Source organism: Stylophora pistillata, chromosome 8 (assembly GCF_964205215.1).
Source record: "Stylophora pistillata chromosome 8, jaStyPist1.2, whole genome shotgun sequence".
Classification (NCBI taxonomy): Eukaryota; Metazoa; Cnidaria; class Anthozoa; order Scleractinia; family Pocilloporidae; genus Stylophora; species Stylophora pistillata.
This window is the reverse complement of record NC_142526.1, coordinates 25,699,600-25,721,069: the sequence shown is the minus strand read 5'-3', so window position 1 is coordinate 25,721,069 and position 21,470 is coordinate 25,699,600. Positions and strand designations below refer to the sequence as shown.

General features: G+C 37.5%; 1 protein-coding gene and 1 long non-coding RNA gene across 15 annotated transcripts in view; one reads left to right on the top strand and one right to left on the bottom strand.

Moving 5' to 3' along the window:
* Positions 1-4,564, bottom strand: part of LOC111334844 (solute carrier organic anion transporter family member 4A1) — an 11,344-nt gene extending 6,780 nt beyond the window's left edge. Inside the window, exons 1-4 of one of the 2 annotated variants that reach the window (XM_088729708.1) lie at positions 4,417-4,536; positions 2,789-2,851; positions 2,498-2,624; positions 2,162-2,353 (exon numbers count right to left, since the gene is read on the bottom strand). In XM_088729708.1, coding sequence (XP_088585834.1) covers positions 2,162-2,353; positions 2,498-2,621 — 316 coding nt within the window. In that variant the 5' untranslated portion in view covers positions 2,622-2,624; positions 2,789-2,851; positions 4,417-4,536. Of the gene's footprint in view, positions 1-2,161; positions 2,354-2,497; positions 2,625-2,788; positions 2,852-4,416 lie in introns of both variants that reach the window. The other variant, XM_088729707.1, reaches the window with a different exon arrangement.
* LOC111335200 (uncharacterized) lies at positions 2,863-21,470 on the top strand. 13 transcript variants are annotated; one of them, XR_015990436.1, is made up of 7 exons: positions 2,873-3,024; positions 3,467-3,873; positions 5,473-5,564; positions 11,828-11,922; positions 14,787-16,169; positions 17,026-17,125; positions 17,971-21,470. It is a non-coding gene; the product is annotated as an uncharacterized LOC111335200 (long non-coding RNA). The 13 variants fall into 13 exon arrangements; XR_015990442.1 differs by lacking the exons at positions 2,873-3,024; positions 3,467-3,873 and adding an exon at positions 4,867-5,368 and having other exon boundaries at positions 14,787-15,421; positions 16,057-16,169; XR_002695321.2 differs by lacking the exons at positions 2,873-3,024; positions 3,467-3,873 and adding an exon at positions 4,931-5,368 and having other exon boundaries at positions 16,057-16,169; positions 17,971-18,081; positions 18,921-21,470.

Here is a 21,470-nt window from a genome sequence, read left to right as displayed (position 1 = left end):
ATCCAAGTACCTGACGACAATACTACAACCGCTAACCGACAAATCCAGACATAAACTACAATCCACTGAAGACTTCATTAACGCTACCAAGACTGTTCAGATACCTGACGACTACAAACTAGTGTCATTTGATGTGAAATCACTGTTCACAAGTATTCCACTTCAGTTAGCATTACAATGCACTGAGACTGCAATCCGACAATCTACCGACCCATTACCGCTACCGACAGACGACATCATGGACTTGCTAAACATTTGCCTAACGTCTACTTACTTTCAGTACAACGGTAAACACTACAAACAGTTACACGGCACTGCCATGGGGTCTCCAGTTTCTGTTGTTATAGCAGAAATTGTGATGCAGAACATCGAGGAACGCGCCCTTTCGACTTGTCGACAAACGATACCGCTTTGGTTACGTTACGTTGACGACACATTCACCGCCGTTCGACACGACGAAATTGACGCATTCCACAACCACCTTAACGAACAAAACACTGACATACAGTTTACCAGAGAAGTCGAAGAAAATGGCAAACTTCCTTTTCTAGACTGCCTGGTAAGCCACAACGACAACTCATTACGAACAACAGTTTACAGGAAACCGACACACACCGACAGATTACTAGACGAGTCATTCTACAACCCTACATCACACAAAGCCACAACTATCAGAACTCTAACACGACGCGCACAACTAGTATGTGACTCGACAGACAGCTTATCCGACGAGAACAAATACCTTCACCGTGTTTTTACGAAGAACAACTACAACAAAGACTTCATCCGACGAAACACTCACCGACCCACTACCACTACCGAAACAAACGACACCGCAACCCCTACGACTACAGCAACCATACCGTACATAAAAGGCATGTCTGAAAACATCTCGCGCATCTTACTACCCTTCAATATCCGCGTCGCCCACAAACCCATCACCACACTACGTCAGTTACTAACCAACGTTAAAGACAAAGACGAACCGAGGAACAGACAGGGAACGATTTATGAGATCAATTGTTCCGACTGCCAAGCCTCCTACATCGGTGAGACTGGCAGAAACCTCACAACAAGACTGACTGAACACAGACGGGCGACGAGGAAAGGTGATGTCAGCAATCGCATTACTGAACACCATCGACTTACCAACCACAACATTGACTGGGACTCTGCGCAATGCCTAACCTACAGCACTGACTATTTTCAACGACTGACTCTGGAAAGCTGGTTTACTAACTTAGAACAGACTCCCCTAAACAGATGTCAACAACTACCCGCCCCATACAAACGACTCATTCACGACATAAACATCACAAACGACCGAAAAAGAACAACCTAACTTTACCGACAGACCGAAACAGACCAATCACGACCGACTTACGTCACTTGAGTCTTACAGCCAATAACATCACGGCAAAACCAACCGATCATTTCACACGAACTGGAATAAGAACATTCTACTGACAACAATCATTCACTTGACTCTGATGATGAGTTCCGCACAGGTTGTCGAAACGTCAGTCACTGCCACCGACAACAGTCCTTCTCAGGACTACACTCACCCGGACGATCAGACTACACCTTCACATGTTACCCCCGGGTTCAAACCATTTACTGCACAAAGTAATATTGGTTCGCACTTCCGTGTAAAGCACACAAATACACATTGGCACAAGAAGTAGCTTATGCTCAAGCATCAAGACAAACAAAAGTTAAATTTTTTTTGAAACTCAGATTTCCCTTGTTACCTAGGAACAAAGAACTACGTAAAGTTAACTACGCGCCCAAGCATGTGGCTTCGACGCTTCGTAGCTCAGTTATACATAACGTCCGTATGCAGGTGGCACGAATTTACTCCTAGTCGAAGCCAGAACTTTACCCAGCCTTCTTTATCTAAAGTCCGATGCAGTGACTTTAATTTCAATTACTTGTGCAGGTCAGATCGTGGTTTGGTATCCAGCTATCCACTAGCCAGTTATGCCATATTTATTTCTGACTTTTGTCAGAGCGGTAACACGGAATTGTCAACAATATCTGCAAGGCTTATTTAGATTAGTCTAACTAGGTTAAGAATTCATCTTCATCAGTATGCATAACCTTACAAACACCACAGATTGTTAATGATAATATCAAATGAAATTCTCATGTACAATCAAACCTGTAACAAGTGTTCCATAACCCAGCCATCTGATCTTGTTTCCAAATTCACCGTAAAAACTGACAAAGCAGACAAGTACAATGGCAGATATGTCGTTGGAAGCAGCAATGATTCCAAGATCTTGGCTACTGAGCTGAAACCGCTTCTCTAACGCAGGTAGATTTATACCTGTTATTCCATTCACCGTCATGCCTGTAGATAATAAAATAACGAATTCTTCAAATTAAGTGATGATACAAGTTCAAGTCTGTTGTTTGGAGTCGGTCCGTAAGCTTTGAATCGTTATTGGAAAAAATTGGAAAAAAACTAAAAAAAATGGGTTTACTGTTCACTAACTTTGCACAGTTGTAAGTACGGTGACCACGAAGAGGAAACATTTAGAGTTATTAGCAATCTGGAGCCATCCTGGCTTAAATGAAAACCAGCCGTATTTCAGATCTTGCCTCGCAATCGTAGCCATGTCCTAAAAGATAACCAAAAACTAAATATGAGAAATTAGCAAAAGTTACAATTTGACAAGGATAAGTTATCAACGTCTACTGCCGCAACTCAATCTGGGTAATCTCTATTAGTGAAATTTTCAATTGAGTGACAAAAGTGATCCGGGATCGCATTGGTTTTACTTACCTTGCTCTGTGATTGGTCCAGAAAATGTGCACCATACTCTCGACCAATCAGATCAGTGTAAAACTGGAAACAATGAGACTTAGTCGCGCGCGTTTTCCCGCGCTTCCGAGTGGTTTACTTGTTTACACTTTGAGATCCCTTCGGCTATTGATAATGGAAACCCTTCATCTGATTGCCCGTCGACACGTGACTCATTATTTGCTTGCGCAGGAATCAAAAGTAATCGAGTAAAATCTGTGAGTATTTTACGTCTAATTCTTTTCTCTTTGCATCAAGCGTTCTTTGATATCTCGAGGCTCAATATAACACAAGTCGATCAATTCGCAAACCGTTACTTTTTACTGTTTTTAACGTGATTACAAAACACAGCCTGGATGTTTTTGTTTTTGTGATCATTTCAATTCTGTAAGAAATTAAAGGCACCCTGCAATGACAAACTGAAAAAGACTAAAAGATCACACTGAAATTTCACAGAAATTTGATTACATTAACGCTACGTTTCGAATGCAATACCTTTACTCCCTAACATTTACTTGTTATCAGTTTTCAACGGTAACTTCTGAAATATATGTTCAAGCATACGAGATGTTGCATTTCTGAAATTATACTTGCACGAGCTGCGTTTCCTTGTGTTATTTTTCTCACCGCATTGCGCCTTTTATCTCTTCTCAAACACAGACATATCAAAATCTACCACAGAACGGCAGATGTAAGCTGGAATTTCTTTGACGGCATAGGCCTGGGCGAGAACCTTAATAATGAAGGTGGTAACAACGTAACACAGCTGAAACAACATGTACTTAAAGGTCATTGGCACCATTCCGGCGTTATGCTTTTATATTTTGAAAACGAACCTCTTTGACAGACAACTTGCTTTTCTTTGTTAGGTCGCGTTTCTTACGATAAGTGTTTTTTGTTCCCTTTTAATACACATGAGAATTTCGTTACGTCGCGAAGTCATTGCGTCTCGAGTAACGTTTTCCGCGAGTAAAATCTGCATCGTAAGACTGTAAAGTCGCGGTCAGTTTATTGCCTGTTCGTGACCTTGCGCCGGGGTCAAGTTGGCATTATGTCTTCGTCTTCTTGTATCCTTTTTCTTTATAAGAGACAACAATATTCTTTTCTATTCGGCGATGTATTAACGCATAAAGCTGATACCTTTTTTCCAGCCAAAAGTTACCTGATTTTTTTTTCCTTTTTTCAGTTTAATGTACCGTACATTACTTTCTCAATATGAACGCTCTTTATTAGAAAAAGGAATCGAGAAATGACACAAATGTCAACAGAAAGAGATGCTGTGGCAATTTTTGAAAGAATCGTTTCAAGTCAGTGTCACGCATCACGTACATTTGGTAATCCTGATATCAACCAGAATAAATTGTTCACATGAAGAATTACCTCTGTTATCTTCAAAGAATATAAAAGGGTGAACCAGCTAAGGCTTGATGGTGATGCGTGTAACCAAGAATTACTGAGTGCTCGTTTATGAATAAGCAGCCGGAATTTGCCGTTGCATTCCTGAATTTAGAGTGAACCACAGATTGGTGTTTTCCAGGTTTACGCATTGACTTGCTACCAGAACATTTTTAGCAGTGCATGATCATGTGGTAATATGCCGGAATATTTACCTCAGTGGATGGTGACTTTACTCCGCACGCGTCAGTGATATCGTCTCAAAGCAGACCAAATAACTACAGACCTCCCGGCGAAACTAATCGTGGGTCGGTCTTTCGTGGAATGAGTACGCGCACGCAAACAGAACTTGATAGACTTGATATACCTTTATAAGGGGTATGCTCAATCAACGTGGGGGATTTAGTGTTTATAGGAAGCTTAAAGAAAAAAGATAATCACCAAGTGATTACAGGATGTCAGTTTACAAACTTGGCAAAAATTCAGTTCTAAAGGAGTTATGCATGCACGTAACGATATTTTCAGTGGTTTTCCTGCGAGGACCAAAATTGCCATAAACGTAAAGGAAACCACATAATATTAGTTCACAGGTGAGGTAAAGTAAATAAACAAAAAAAAAATGGGGATAGTAGGCCAAAACGAATAAGGATAGTTACGGATGGATAAGATTAAGAAGGATTTCAGATGGCAAACTTTATTTGTGTTTCAGCTATGTCGATTAAGGAAATTCGAATTTGGTTCCTTTCAAATTCCATTTCTAAACTCATTTTTTCGTCAGCTTGTACGTTACCATCTCGTTTGACTTCGCTTGGTTTCGTCTGATTTTCGACTTGTTCCGAATTGTACTCCCGACAGGAGCCCATCACGTGATGGGCTCCTGACTCCCGAGTAATTTAGTTAAACACAAGTTGAGTTTAAGTTTTCGTCACCATTTCTACTCAACGCTTTCCTCCGGTCTTTTAAGGCTGCGTCCGATGACGAATGGTTCTGTCCATTTTCGATGATTCTGAGAGATTTCGGACGGTCCCATAGCCATTTAACTGAGCTCCGTCTAAATTCTAAATTCCCCTTCTTTGATTTGCCCCTCCTCGGGTAGATGACGATCTGCCTCCCAGCATACCTTGCAAGACTATCACAAAAAATGGCCGTGCGTTTTACTGTATTTAGGTAAGCGGGATTGTTTTCCTTCTTCTGTAAGACCCTGGTCAGTCTTTCCTTTGTCTTTGCTCGGAAATTAGAAATTTGGTTGTTTCTTAACGTTTTCATAACAGCTGGAACAGTGAACCTCAACATGGAGACAAACCAAAGCTGTTTTGATGTTGGATCGAAGTCACGTTCGTGGAATTCTTTGCCTTTGTGTCTGGTAAGTGAACATATTGATGAAATAAATAGTTAAACGGGAATAAGCGTATCTTTTACGAATTGTTGCCCCAAAAGTATAAACTAGTGTTAATAATAGTAATAATAGTTTAATATCTGTAGTGCGCAAATTTCATTTACATATGATCAAATGCGCATAAGTTCTGAAACTAGGATGTTTTGCTTCACTGTCTGTTTTCGTCAAATCCGCTGGGAAGTTCGAAATCCTGGGAAGCTCTGTTGATGCCACAAGCGTTCCATACGTAATCTCAGAGGTTAAACGTCATAAAATAGGAATACCGTATTTCCTTGATTAAGCACCCACGCTCATATAATTGCCTTCCCCTGTAAAAGCGACCACCCCCTCATGTCCTCCCTCACTTCCTTAAATAGCGTGGATACACAGGAAACCTGTTTCTATTGCTTTTTTGTTCACTCTTCAATTAAAGCGGAATCAGCTCAGGTTAATAGTTTTATAAATGCCACCCTCAATTAAGCATCCCTGAAGTAAGTGCCCCTTCTCGTAGAAGAACCTGGGTGCTTATATGTGGCAATACAGTGTCTGATAAAAAAAATAGGTCCGCAATGCGTACATGTGTAGCCTTCGAAATTGAGCTGCTCTTTAGTGTCTGGTGTCTTTTTGAGTTTCTATTAAAGGAGCTAATATCTGATTATGGTTAGATAGTTTTCAATATTGTTCCTGTGCATCGATAAAATAAGATAACTGGCATATAATAGTCCTGAAATGTTCATTTTCAAGATGATGGTTCATGGCCAAACTTTGTTATGGAGGCCTCATTTTGACTTGCACTTGTAACCTGAGGATTTTAGGAACTAAAAAATGCATCAGCACCATCTCCCATAGTAGCCTAGTAGATTCAGTCATGATTTTGTTAACGTAACAAAGTGGAATTGAGTTCCAAAGTTTGTAGGTGTATTGTCTTTTCCTAGGCAAGTGATGTGAGACTAAATAATTTGGATATATCAACAAAGTTGAAGTGGTAAATTGGCCACCATAACGATTACAAAAGCTGACGTTTCGAGCATTAGACTAACTTTAGGGAAGCATTTCATCTAAATATTTTTAGCATTTTGTGTACCAGTACACGAGAACATAACTTTCCAGAAGGGCTGAAACATTTGGGGAGTGATGAAATCTACACTAGAAGCCATTAGGAGCTTGATTTGGTTTGAATGTATGACTACTAATTTTGGACAATACACACATGTAAAGTAATGCAGTGCTGAGTGTGGGTTACTATTATCCATTAGGACACAAGTTCTATTTTCAGTTGGTTGAAAGAAAAATTTTTATTCTAATTATTGTATTTGGGTTTTGTGGGACTGTATTTTCAATAAATAACACAGAAAAATTTAGTTGAGGTATGTGGATATGGGATTACAAATGGAAGAGTCTAGGGAAAAAAGATAGGTGCATAACAAGATCAGAACACAAACATTATTTTAATGAGTCATATGTTAGGTAGTACTCTGAAGTAACATTACATTAAAGCTGCTAATAACTTTTAACCCAATAAGATTCACCTGGAGGTTTCATTTAACAGAAAGTTCAATGGAGATAAGTATCACCATAATAGAATTCAGGAGCAGTAATCAGAGACATTACTTAAACATGACAGAGTTCAATGTACAGGCAAGCACATGATGGTGTCTTATGATTTAAAGTACAAGAATCTTTCAAGTTTTCTTATTATTGATATTGTTATTTCATGCCAGTGTGTTTCCCAAATTCAAGCTATGTGGAGACAGGAAATGAAAAGGTGAACTTGACGTCATCATGTAAATGTTCAACTTGACATCCTATCAAAATTTGTCCTTCAGCTGAAATCTTACTCAGGAATGAGATTTTGTCAATGTCTGTCAATATACCTAAAAAATTCAAGCTTTTGTTTATTTTGGTCAGCACAACCTACTTCGTGTAAATCTGATTGGTTTCTAGTGTGATCTATTGTTGCTTGTTGCTGAGCCTACCAGTGGTTTACATTTGTACTTGAGTAATCACTTTTGCACTGGTGATACATGAAAAAGACAGCTGGTTGTTTTCAGCCAATCAAGAGTGTAATTTTTCATGTATATCAGTATTGTGATGAATTAACCAAAACCAAACAGGTAACTGAAAAGGAGTTGTAGTCTGCCAAATAAAGGCCTGATACAAATGTATTGTTACCAAGGTAAAATATCAATGCTCATCTGAACCATTGTGAAGAGAATTTAGAAGACTGCCAAGCTTACAGGAAGTCAAGAAAATAATGTTAAGGTCTGAATTAAATTCTGGGCATTACTTGGAAAACATAATATTAATAATCACATTTCAGTCGTAATATTGTAGGAAATTATTTGTGAAAACCAAAACATCACATCATTCCACATTTTGTGTTATCCAAAAACTTTTTTTAATACTGCCTAGTAAAATATTTGGCAGGATTTCCATTTTACCCCCTACATTAATTATGCATAGAGGGTTGCAAAGAAACCTTTATATTTAGTTTTTATGAAATGGAATGCTTAATTAATGTATGGGGTTATATGGAAATCTTTCCAAATATTTTTAAATAGAACATCATAAACATTAAACTCCAAAAATGATCCTTAAAACGCAATAAGATATCCTTTGATTTTACGAAATTGTCATAAAAGCCAGTCCTTGACCAGTATTGTACAATCGAGATTCCTATACTTACTTTTATTATTTTGAAATATGCCTCTGTGAATTCTCAACAGTGCAAGGAGAATGCAACTACAATACAACTTATTTCACTTTATGGCACTTTCAGGAGGCTTCAGACAGTTTCAGACACTTTCAAACTCTTTCAAACTCTTTCAGAGACTCAGTGGTGCAACCTGCACCGATAGATCAAACCCATAGTTGTTGGCTTGCAATAGTGCAATGACTCCTTTCAGTGTAGTTCAACTTGTACCAAAGATTCAAGCTGTTAAATGTTGCCTTTTAGGAGCATAAAAGCTCTTGCTCAAGCTGCAGTTATAACACAAGCTGGATCTGGGTGCATTGGCTTGTGTGAGGAGAACTAAATCGTGATACGATCACCTGAAAAAATTACTCAAGACCACGCTTACAACAAGATGGCTGACAACAAGATGGCTGACTCAGTATACCTTACGACACTAGACCATGTGACATGCATTTGACTCTTGTGGACAAATAAATAAATAAATCCAATCGTGCCATAATGTGGCTACACACTTTGTGTAAGCTGCACAAAAATTATGCTGAATATGTGTTTTTCCTGAAGTGATAAAAGCCAGAATATCCCTGGTATGAAATCTGTTTCTTTGTCAATTTGAATGAAGAACACAGTAGACCTTCAAGAGCAAATTTTTTAATTTTTTTTTAAATGTCAAACTAAACATTACTATTTTAGCTACAGTTTCCAAGAAAAATTTCATAAAATATTTAAATAAATTATTTGCAAAAAATGGATTTTCAAGCTGAATGCTTTAGCTCACCAAAGTGAGTAGCCATTAAATCATGTCTGTATAAATGACTTGCAAAGTATTTTATATAGTAAAACATTCCTGTTCTTGAATTTCAATTATGCAAACATCTCCTGATTTCAGTTGTGTATGGTAATCTTTCCCATTTGTGTGTGTACAAAACTGTACTGAATGGAGAAAGATAAAAAGGAGAAGAGTTCTGTGGTGAAAGTAAAAAAAGTACAAGAAATGAAAGAATTTTGACAAAGAATGGCAAAAAAAATCACACTGAAATGGTTATAGGCTTGTGGCTTAACCCTTTCACTTCCATGAGTGATCAAGACAGAATTTCTCCTTACAACTTCAATACAATATGAAGCAGACAAGTGATGAGAATAAAGAAAGATTTGAATTAGGGGATCATCAGCTAATCCAATATCGAATTCTCCACACTAACATCATAAGAATTGTATTGCAGACAGGAAGAAGAATTACTGGTACTAATGAGATATTGGTAGCGTACAATTAAGTTTTTCACTATCATACCAATTAAGTTTTTCACTATCTCCGTGATACCGAGTATCCGATTGAGTTTTCAAAAGATCAGAAAAGAAACTTATGTAAGAAAGCCCAAAAATTCTCTTATAAAGATGGTGCACTCTTTTTCATTGGCCAGAGAAACAGTCAGCCTAGATTTAGTTACCTTATATGATACAAACGATGCTTAACAGGAAAATTTGGTAGGAGGGTCCAAATCTGCAAAGAGGGGTCCATATCTGCTAGCAGATTTGGACTGGGGGGTCCAAGTCCATGGGGGGGGGGTCAAAATCTGTGACACCAGAGTGTGAAACAGTCTAAACAACAAAGATGAAATGAATGACTAAATAAAAAACCATTTTCGACAATGTGTTACACCCATAAATACAATATGGCCACTTTCTAAAGTTTTGAAGCTTACGTAACTGAGCCGAATGTAGACTGGAACCTATACTTGATGATAGTAAACCATGTGACAAGTGCTCTTTTCACCCTGACAGATCCCAGAATAAATATCTTGGATCATGACATAGTGTGGTTTACACCTTGTGTAAGCCACACAAAAAGTTGAAAGTGAAATTTCTAGCTAGGGAATTGGACTAAGTTCTTTGCTGAGTGTCCCCTGAGACTCCTTTGTTTCTCCATTGGTGGTCTGTAATTTTGGTTTTTAGAGTTTTGACATAACTTGACATTTGGTCACCCTAAAGCATGAAATGTTAGAGTAAACCTTTGGAAGTTAACAAAACCTACTTTGCTTTTAAGCATGTAGAGTTCTTGAACAAATTGTTAGGGCATGAAAACTTAATAGATTGCCTCAAAATTTGGTCCAAAGACTCCCAAGGTACCAACCTAGAAAACTTTTTGTGGGAAATTGATCTCCCATAATGGCCTCTGACATAACATTGAAAAAAATTTTGACAACTGAAGTAAACTCTACAGTGAAATTTGCATAGCAGCTAATAAGAATATTAAATAATCCCCAAAGCAATTTGAAGAAGGTTTTGTGCACAACTTTTATTTCTGTGTTCAAATTTGATACCCAATTAATTTACTCCAAGAAACATTGTCCTTGGTTGCACTTTTGCTGGATACTGCTTTTCACAACCCTTCCATCAATACCAGTATCTGAATTATGGCAATAAATTATTGCTTCAAACAACACTTTTTTTGTTATGGATGGGAAAAATCTGTAAGTCAATATTCCCCTGAAATATTACATGTACATACATACATACATACATACATACATACATACATACATACATACATACATACATACATACATAATTATACCTCAAGATTTAGGTTACTTGAACTTTTACTGCAACTCTGAGTTTCATGCCTCTGGGATTGTAACCGTTATTTCTGGCAGTTGCCTGACGATTGCTTCGCAAGAGGCATGAAACTCAGAGTTGCAGTAAAAGTTCAAGTAACCTAAATCTTGAGGTATAATTATCCATAGCTCTAGCCCTGCTATTGAGCACTTTTTAGTAGATGATGATCTCATTCCGCTATTTTGGTTACATATATACATATATATATACATACATACATATATCTACAGCAAGAAAGCTGAAGTCAACTTGCACAATTGAAATGTTGTGCTCACAGGCTGATGTCAAATAACAATTTCTATGTCATTACATTTGTACACATGGAATATACCAATTTTATCATGTTAGAGAATTGAATTTTCAGAGCAGACTTGGGACCAACTTGTCTCTAGATGAATCAGAAAATTACAATACTCAAACAAGCCTGGATTCAAGAAAGATTTTGGAGAAGGATGAATTATAATGAGAATGAAATGTTGCCAGAATGCTATGCATTTTTGTCCGTGTGGTGGTCTCAGGCTGAGAGGATCTTTTTCATTTTAAAGGTTGAACTTTTAAGGAGAAAACCAGCAGTTACCATTGAGGGATGGCGTGATTGACAAACTGATTGCCCAATTTACTAGTTAATAATAATAATAATAATAATAATTTACAGTATTTATAGAGCACCAATTTCCAATGGTCCAAAAGCACTTTACATGATAGAAATAACATAAGAAATATCCTACAAAATAAACCTACAACTACAAAATTACATCATCATCCTATAAAAACATACTCATAACATCATAACAAGTTTATTCTTAGTTAATTCATAAAATATTAAGCCAATATTAAGGATAGTGTTTGCGGTTGTGTAAAAATAACTCATGTAAGCCCTTCACTTCCCTATGAGGATTCTTGGTATGAAATTTATGAAAATAAGTCTTTGTTCATTTTACAGGAGGAATGAACAGTATACAGGCAATGGAAAAGCCAGGCATCAAGGTGGATGGACAACTTCAGCAGTGTATCAAAAGGTGGTGTTTTGTTATTCAGGTCAGAAAACTTGTTTTAAGTACCTCAGTTAAAGATGGATTTATAGAAAGATGCATTAGAAACAAATTAAAGTAAACAAACTTTTGCAGACTTGACATGAAGACAATTATTACAGAAATTTACCAGATTTTTAAAATTTGAAATTGTTGCCGCTTACAAAGATTACATGTAACTGCTGCAAATTTTGGCCCTGGTACCAGTCTCTGATGGCTAGGAAGTTCAATTACCACCGAGTGATGGTGTGACTGACTACAGACAAGTGTTCATGTACCTGACTGACTTCCTGATCAATTGGCCGATTGATATACTGACAGAAAGGCTGACTGGCTAAGTAAATTAGTGATGGCCTGACTCAGCCATGGTCTGACAAACCCTAATTCACAGCTAGTGGACTGACAGGCTGGCTATTTGACTGACTGTTGGACTGAATGATTCACTAACTTTTTTGAGTGACTTCTCTTAAGTTGCTGACCATATGACTGACTGACTGACTGACTAATGATGGGCCAAGTGTTGGACTGACAGATTTACAGACTGTCTTATCAAGTGACTGACAGGTCAACTAACTGATTGCGGTAGTTTCCAGCAAATTAACCGCAGTACATTACTCGCACCAGCTGAGTTACAATAGGTGAAAAGGAAATTTGGCAGATCAGTGGCTAACCCACATCTTGAAAAAAAAAATGTTGAAACAAAGCTGTCACCAAGTTAGAGCCAAATTATTAAGCTTTCCAAACGCAGAAGGTGTAGTGAATGTATATGTTGTGGTTCAATTTTATCCCTGGTTTCAATTTTATTTCCATTGACTTTGGTTATGGTAATGTATGATAATAAGGTTGAAACAATGGAAAATAAAATTTAAACCAAGGATAAAATTGAACCACAACATATACATAGTCATTGGACAGTATAAGCTTAAAAACCCTAAAAGACAACAAGATCAGTGACTGACATTTTAACTCATTGACCAGCAATCGATTTGACTATTCAAGTTTAAACCTATTTTTTTTTTAGCCATTCACTCACAGAAGTGAACTATTTACCTTGAGCACATCCATATTAAAAGATAAAAAGCATGCACATGTATTCTGCCGGAAACACTTGACACTTCCGGTTCCAATTTCTCACCCCTGGACATGGACTACAGTCAAAATCCTATGGGTTGCAAAATGGAGGGGGAATACCTCTAAATTTCTTGAGGAGTTGTAGCCAGTATTGGTAGATTTGAATTTATCACATAACCCACACCTCCCTATTACCTGCTGCAATAGTTGTTTACTTATAAATTATCAGATTACCTGTGGGTAATTGGCCTGAAATTATGGTAAATAACTGACCTACTGAAAGACTGAAATAACTAAGTGAATAGTTGACCAACTGTTTAACTGATCTGATATCTGGATGATTGACCACTTTCAATTTTGCCCAATAAACCTCTTCCTCAGTCTTAATCTGTTATGCAGAGACTTGGTCCCACCAAAAAATGAAAAGAAAATAATTTTTTTTATATTGAGTGTGTTGAATGTTTTGGTCACTGGACTGTCTTTATGCACTGAACTGAGAGTGGACTTTGTACAAGAGATAGGTGACTAATAGCTGATCAACTGCAAAGGAGTCGGTTTCATCCAAAAAATCTCTTTCGAAGGCTTTATCTGTGATGCAAAGACTCGGTCTCACAAAAAAGGAAAAGGAAATGCAGTGAGTGTGATGAATGTTTTGGGCTCTGAGGTGTTTTTATCGGCTAAAAAGAGAGTGGATTTTATAATACCGGTAATAATGATAACAAGCATTTATATAGGGCTAAGTCGACTACTTCTTCATAGCACTTTACAATATCTACTATATGATTAAAAAAAAATACAAATTAATAAAAAAAAGAGATTACATAATTATTAAAAAGGAAATTAAGGTATAAATAATTGTTAATAAACTAATAAGTCTTCAAGTCCTTTTTGAAAACAGCCAAAGTGTTTGATGATCTGAGTGATTTTACACAAAAGATGGGTTACCAAGAGCTGATCAGTGTAAAATAACTGACCTACTGAAAGACTGAATGACTTCTGAACCAACTGAATAGTTGACCAACTGTTTAACTGATCCAACATCTGGATGATTGACCGCTTTCAATTTCACCCTATAAACCTCTTAGTCTTAAATCTGTAATGCAAAGACTTGTTCCCTCAAAAAACAAAAAAGGAAAAGGATATGCGGGAGTGTGTTGATTGTTTTAGTCAATGGACTGTCTTTATACACTGAATAGAGAGTGGACTTTGTACAAGAGATGTGTGACTAACTGCTGACCCACAAAGGAGTCAGTTTCACCCAAAAAATCTCTTGCATAGTCTTAATCTGTGATGCAAAGGCTTGGTCCCACAAAAAAAGGGAATAGGGTATGCAGTGAGTGTGTTGAATGTTTTGGCCACAAGACTGTCTTTTATATGTTGAACAGAGAGTGGACTTGGTACAAGAGATGGGGTGACTAGTCAGTTTCACCCAACAAATCTCTTCCTTAGTCTTAATCTGTGATGCAAAGACTTGGTCCCACACAAAAAAAAAAGGAAAGGCAGTGAGTGTGTTATATGTTTTGGCCACTGAACTGTTTTTATGGGCTCAACAGAGTGGATTTTGCACCAAAGATGGGTGACTAAGAGCCAATAACCTGCAAAGGAGTCAGTGTCACCAAATAAATCTCTTCCTTAGTGGTTAATCTGTGATGCAAAGACTTGGTCCTATGGGTTTCCCAAGCGGATATTGAAGCTTGGAATGGATGGGCAAATTAGGTGTTTGATAGTAGTTATATTCTGCTCCTCTTCTTTACTGCGTCACAAGACTTACAGTCAGCCATTTATTTGTTTGTGTTATAGGTATATCATATTTTAACACCAAATTATTGGAAGACACCCTCTCCAAGAGAAAAATAAAAGAAGCTGTTGTTTACGTGGAATGTTAACTAATATAAGACAGCTGACTATTCCGCTGTGACTGAGTAACTAACTGACAGACTGACTGACTGACTAACCAACAGACTGACTGATTGACAGACTGGCTTATTGACTGACTGAATTGCTGGTTGACTGACTAGTTAGTTAAGCAACTGGTATACTGTTTGGATGACTGAATGAATGAATGAATGGATGACTTATTAAAATGAATGACCAATCAAGGGACTTGTTGACTGAAGAGCCAACTGAATGATTGAGTAACTCACTGTGTGAGTGATGGATACACTGAGTGGCTGAATGGCTGACTGACTGAATGATGTACTGATTGAGCGACTGACTTTGGACTGACTGATTGACCAATCAACTGACTTCCAATTAGACTGGCTGACTGAATAACTGACAGATTAATTGACAGACCACTGACTGGCTTTACAACAAACAGAATTCCTTTTTGACCAACTAACTGTCTGATTGAGTTATGGCTTGTCTAATTGATGGAAAGCTGAATGAGTGACTGACTAGTGAGTGACCAAGTGGTGGACTGACAGGCAGACCAAGTGACTAGCAGCTTAACTGACTTACTGACTGATGGACTAACTGATCATTTGGTTGACTGGTGGACAGTTTGGATGACTGGATAACTAAATAGGTCACTTACTAAGAGATCAGTTAAGAGACCAAAGGACTGACTAGCAGTTGTTGACTTGCTCACTGAATAAGTGACAGACACACACTGACTGATTGGATGGCTGAATAGCTGACCGGATGACTGACTGTTAGACTTTCTGCTGACTGAATTACTTTGTGACTAAGTTAGTGACTGGCTGTCCGGTGTGATAGCCAACTGGATGACTGATTAGCTGTCTGAGGGAGTGACAGACACACAGACTGGCCTGCTGGATGGCTGACTAAATGATCAGTCTATTGACTGTTGAACTGGCTAAGTGTACTGGATGACTGAGTAACTGACTGAGCGACTGCCTTACTGGAAAGGTGGTTAAATGGTGGTTAGACTGACCAATTTTTTGAGTGACCAACTGATTTGCTTACTGGCCAAATGTTGACTGATTGGCTAATTGTCTCACTGTTTTATGGACCAACTGGCTGAAAGACAAATTGACTTACAAACTGACTGACCATGTAATTGTCTCATGTACCAACTGACTTTTCAACTGAATGATTTCACTCTTAGATCACTGGGCTTGGAACTTAGTGATTGCCTTATCATTTGATCATCTCTGACGGATTGACTGAAAACATGAACCATGTTATTGTGCAGAGTAGACAAGAGAATTTACATACAAAGTAAGTAGCAAAATTTTTTCTTGATTCTTGACTTGACAAATTTTTACATTAGCCTGTTAAGGCCCATCCAGGTGCACGCAACATTTCAAAGCTACATCTTGCAACATCCAAAATGTTGCAACAGAAATTTGACCATTATTAAACTTGATACATCTTAAAACGCGTACAACGCGTTGCGCGCAACACTGTTGCAAAATGTTGCGTTGAAATGTTGGGTGCGTTTGACCGGGCCTTAAAAATACATTTAATTTGAACAACCCGTCAGTTCAAAGAGGGTGGCAAAGGGTTTATACGTTACGCGTAAGTATTACGTGATTCGTGAATTTTACAGAAAGGCAACGATTGGTGGGACTTGAACTCTTCCCTTTTGGATTCGTGACACGTGGATTACTGTTTAAAGTACACGTGGCGCGTGAATTTTTCTAAAATTTGTGCGTGGAACGGGATCAGGGACCCCACCCCCTTGCAACCTTGTTCGGTTAGCATGGTGAATGGAAAAGAAAGAAAATGACGATAAAAATGTGAATGTTTTGTTTTAGGAGCGACGGACAGATGAATCGACGAGAATGAACCCAAACATTAGCCATCTAGAAACGCTTTTGCAGATCTGTGTAGATTTTAGATTGGAGTTTAGCTTAGGATTTGATTTCTCAAGGGGGGTGGGGTACGAAAATTGTCGAGGGTAGCGACATGAAGCACAGTTGGAAACAAATATAATGCAAAGACACAGTTATGTTCGTTTGAATTCCACCTCTTTGTTTTTAATTTATTTCCCTGTCATAGACGTACTGAAAAATTGCTGCGAAGCGATTTAGCCAATTTGTTAATCTTTTTTTGTTCTGATTTTTTTCTGCAGGATCTATTTTTCTTTGAAGACTGCATTCATGAGGGAATTGTTGGTGAAGTCAAAGTGGATTGAAAGTTTCAAGCTATTAGAGTTGGTGTAAAGATCACAGGTTAGAAAGTTATGCATTTGTTGTGTCATAAAAGAAACCAACGTATTCACTTTCAAGAAATTTTGAGCGAATTAATCCCTAAGTCAGATCACACTTTAATCATAACAAGGAAGCTAGGACGTTCCAGCTATTGAGGGGTTGATCCTAGCCCTAGAATTGAATCGTAGACGAACTACGACTTCAGTTAAAGATCCAAAAATCTGCTTGGCTTTGATGAAATTTGTTGGAATTTTATCTTCCTACTCTTTTCGCTTCCGTGTTTTGTCCAACTAACATCATATAAGGATAAATGTATTTAAAAAAAAATATTCTCTAAAATTTTCTCTCGACACGGTGAGCACACAGTTTTCCCGCCAATTGTTTGTTGGGGATGAAAATCTTCCGTCACGGTTTTTTTATCTTTTCATCGTTTTTAAACTTGTAGTGTAAATGTATAATTGGAATTTGATTTGAATAAATACGTATCAGATAACTCCGCAGGAAGCTTTCTATGAGCTTTTTTTCGCCTAAAATGGTAGATATAATGCGTCAATAATTATTGAAAATTTTGCTTTGCTTTGAGCCATGACAGAAATTCACGCGCGAAACTCAACAAAAACATGTAAATTCGAATTTCACGAAAAACAAACAAAAAAAAAAAACAAGAGAAAAAAGACAAAATTCAAGGAGAACTGAACATTTATTGCCTTCTGATTGACCACCTAGTTTACAAAAAGTAGCTCTAATTTTATCAAACGGTGAATCAAAATCCCTTTACTTTAAGTTTTACTTTTCCTGCATGTAGTTTGTTGGATCATGTTAAAAGTAACCTTCTGAAAATCTTTTTCTTTTTCTTTTACTTTCAGTATCGAGAACTTCAAGATAGTTTTGCACCAAGGAACATAGATGTTAGTTTCCAGCCAGGAAGTTCAGAAAAGAAGGAGTTGTCAATTTAATCCGTTAGATTTAATGTTATGGTAACCAATAAGTTTGTACTGGTAGAATATTATTGGTAACCAATAAGTTTGTACTGGTAGAATATTAAAATTTGTTACCCGTCCGCCATCCCCCACCGCACCCACCCTCTAAATACAATTTTTAAGTATTTATAAAAGTTGTTAACCGTGTGGTAGTGACAATCATTTCAAACACATGTGTATCACGTATATCAATGTCTGTCTTGACACACATGCGTATTAACAAGTGTTGTTACCGTAAGGTAGACAACTTTTGTAAATACTTACTTAACTGTCTACATTGACCATGATTATCGTTCTTTCCAAGGAAGAAATTTTTTCTTCCTTGGAGTAATTCTTCATAAAACCTGTGAAGAGATAAAAAAAGAACGCATTATGAGCCACAACGTATAGTTGTTGCACAATATGACAACAAATCGCATGCGTCTGAACAGATACCCACTAAGACTAAAACTGTTGGACAGTTCTTTTATACACGATGACATATTTGCAGTAGCGATAACATTCATTACAAAACAAGAAAGACTACAATGATTTAGTCCAAGAGTGCGAAACATTATTCTCCTTAAGGGATCATTGCCCGAATTTCTGTTCAACTACAGTTAAACTTACCACTCGTCTCCCATAACATTCCTGCAAAAACTTGTAATCTTCAAAGTACCTGAAAAAGGAAAATTCTGAACGGGATTTTAGGACTTTCACGAAAATCAAAAGCTCCCTGATTTTATCATCTTCTGTACATTGAAATTTGGTAGTCTCCCACGGTATCTTTATGTATAGATAATTGTGATGTTGAGCGTCCTGAATTGTCTCCTTTTTTTTTTTTTTTTTTTTTTCAGATCTGTACTTGTTTTGCTCAGGTTCCACGATTACATGTATTTCAGGTCCCCAAGATTTGGATTCAGCGAGCTACATGTTTTCCGGAAATCTTGTCGCACAATTTAAATTAACAAACTTACCGAATTTGTTTCGGATATTGAAAGAAAACGTCACAGTAACTTGCAAGTCGGCACCAGCATCTTTCCTGACCAGCTCTCAGACTGAGTACTAGATTTTACCTGGATATCAAAAAATAATAGTGTAGACGAAAAGTGAGCCAAAACTCAACATAAATAGTGGCACGATTACCAGCTGTAAGAAAATATCTATTAACCGTGAACTGCAAAATGCCCAATATTGAAACAAAAATGCTTCCTTTTACCTACCATTTTAGTAAAGTTTTCTATATCTTAAAAACGGTTATATATCACGTATGTCTCTTAACCACATTGAGGAAGATTAAAAGTCAGATCTCTCCTAAAGCAGCTTATTCATCAAGAGCAAACTTTTAGAAGAGTCAGAAGGCCGCCATCTTCAATTAAAATCATAACCCCGATCAATCTTTTTTCCAAAACCACCAAAAAATTATGACATTTGTCAGTAATGGAATATTTAGGTACTGCTGGTATGGCAAGCGTTATTAACATCATGGAAAAATAACAATATCCCCTCTAAGAACTCCACAGTATCTTTAACAAAACGCCGTGAGTCGATTACCGTTTCTTGAAAAATTAGCCTACAATTTTTTGGAAATCTGTTTTAGTGTTACCCTTTGCTATCGTTTTTCCTAACTGGTTTGTATTTATCTCTTCGAGTCAGTAATACGTTTGGTGTCTAAGCTATTCAGGTGAAATACTGTAGTTCTGTACAAATTAGAGACAATTTTGTGGGCCGCAGAAACACGATTCAAAATACCACATGACGATCTTCTTCGATGAAACTTAAGAAGAGACGATCCAGTTCTGATACTCATGGACAACAGTCATATACCCGTGGGTTATCCAGGGGGAGGGGGGATGGGGATGTTGAAGCTTCGAATTGATCGGCATATAAATTTAAACGAAAAGAGAGGCAAGAATAAAATTCTAACTCTGTACTTCAATTTGGCAGTAGAGTGGAGCAGAGTACAATCAACTCAAGTGGTTTGCTTCATAGATTTAAACTGGAAAGGTCGTAACAAGGAAAACTCCACTTCTTTAAACATTACCCCCTAAATAATAATAAAGTAATCTTCGATTGCCCAGTCCCACCCTGTAATTAATCCAGCTATGTCACACTTAAAAAGATGAGTTTATATTGTTTGCTTTAATGATAATCATTACCTAATGAACATAGTACGCATCGTCTGATTGGTCAATTCAGTTTCGAAACGAATGCTTTATCGGGTTATACAGCCTGCTCGTGACCAGTTATGTCATAAAAGCAATAGGTCGCATTTTTCCAAGCTCTATAACGTGACAAAGTCACTTGGGGGCGTTGGGAGAACACTAGGAAAGCGTGTGGCTTTATCACGTTATAGTGCCCGTCAAAAAAATGCGTTCTACTGCTTAAATAGGAAACCTGACAAATACTTACCACTGGCACCACAAGAAGTCGATTAGGGTCCAATGATCCACTGAGATTCCAGAAGTTTAAATACAAAGATATTCACACACTTTCTTAGCTCCTGTGTAAAGATTGAAAGAAACAAAGTCTTTGCATCACAGATTAAGACTAAGGAAGAGATTTTTTTAGTGAAACTGACTCCTATGTGAATGAGCTGGTCAAGAGTTGAGTCTCAAGAGTTCAGAGGTACGGCTGCACAAAAAAAGTTGATGAATATGTTCACCTATATGTAATATATACTCCTGGGTAGAGAGGCACCGTGAGAGTAAAGTGTCTTGCCCAAGAACACAACACATTGTCCCTAGCCAGGGCTCGAACCCAGACCATTCGATCTAGAGTCAAGGGGAACTGAAGCCTATAATTGGTATTTTTTGCATTCTAGTGAGTTTTAGTGGGGTAAGATAAAGTTTGGGTGGTTAATTTCATTTGCTTCTTGTTTTTTATGAGAAACTTCAGTTTGAATTTGCCTCTTTCCTGCTCTTGCAGCTGTAAGACTGTAGGCTCAAAAACAATTAGCAGTGGTTGAATATGATGTCAGTGGTGTGGGACTAACTTGAGGAGGCCTCATATCATATTTCATTTTCAAATTTGATTCCCATTACAAGCCACGCAACTTCAATCACTCCATAACCATACTGAAGTTCTGAAGGAAGAGTACAGGATTATTATCTTTCTTACCCACCAGTGACATAATAATGAATTAAAATAACTGCTGATGTCGCTTTTCTAAGCTGCCATACTACAAGATCAAAATACAACATCGAACTTTTTTTTCTGGGTAAAGTTGGACCCAAAGGCTGGAAAAAACATCCAAACATTGATATTTGAGCTAAAAATGATTCAATTTTAGACCTCAGTTCCCCTTCAAATAGGATAGCCTCGATAGGGCTAACCTCTGGTGTCTCCCTTTCTTTCAAATTATTTATTTTTTGTGATTTGATTGAATAAAGTATTATTACTATGAA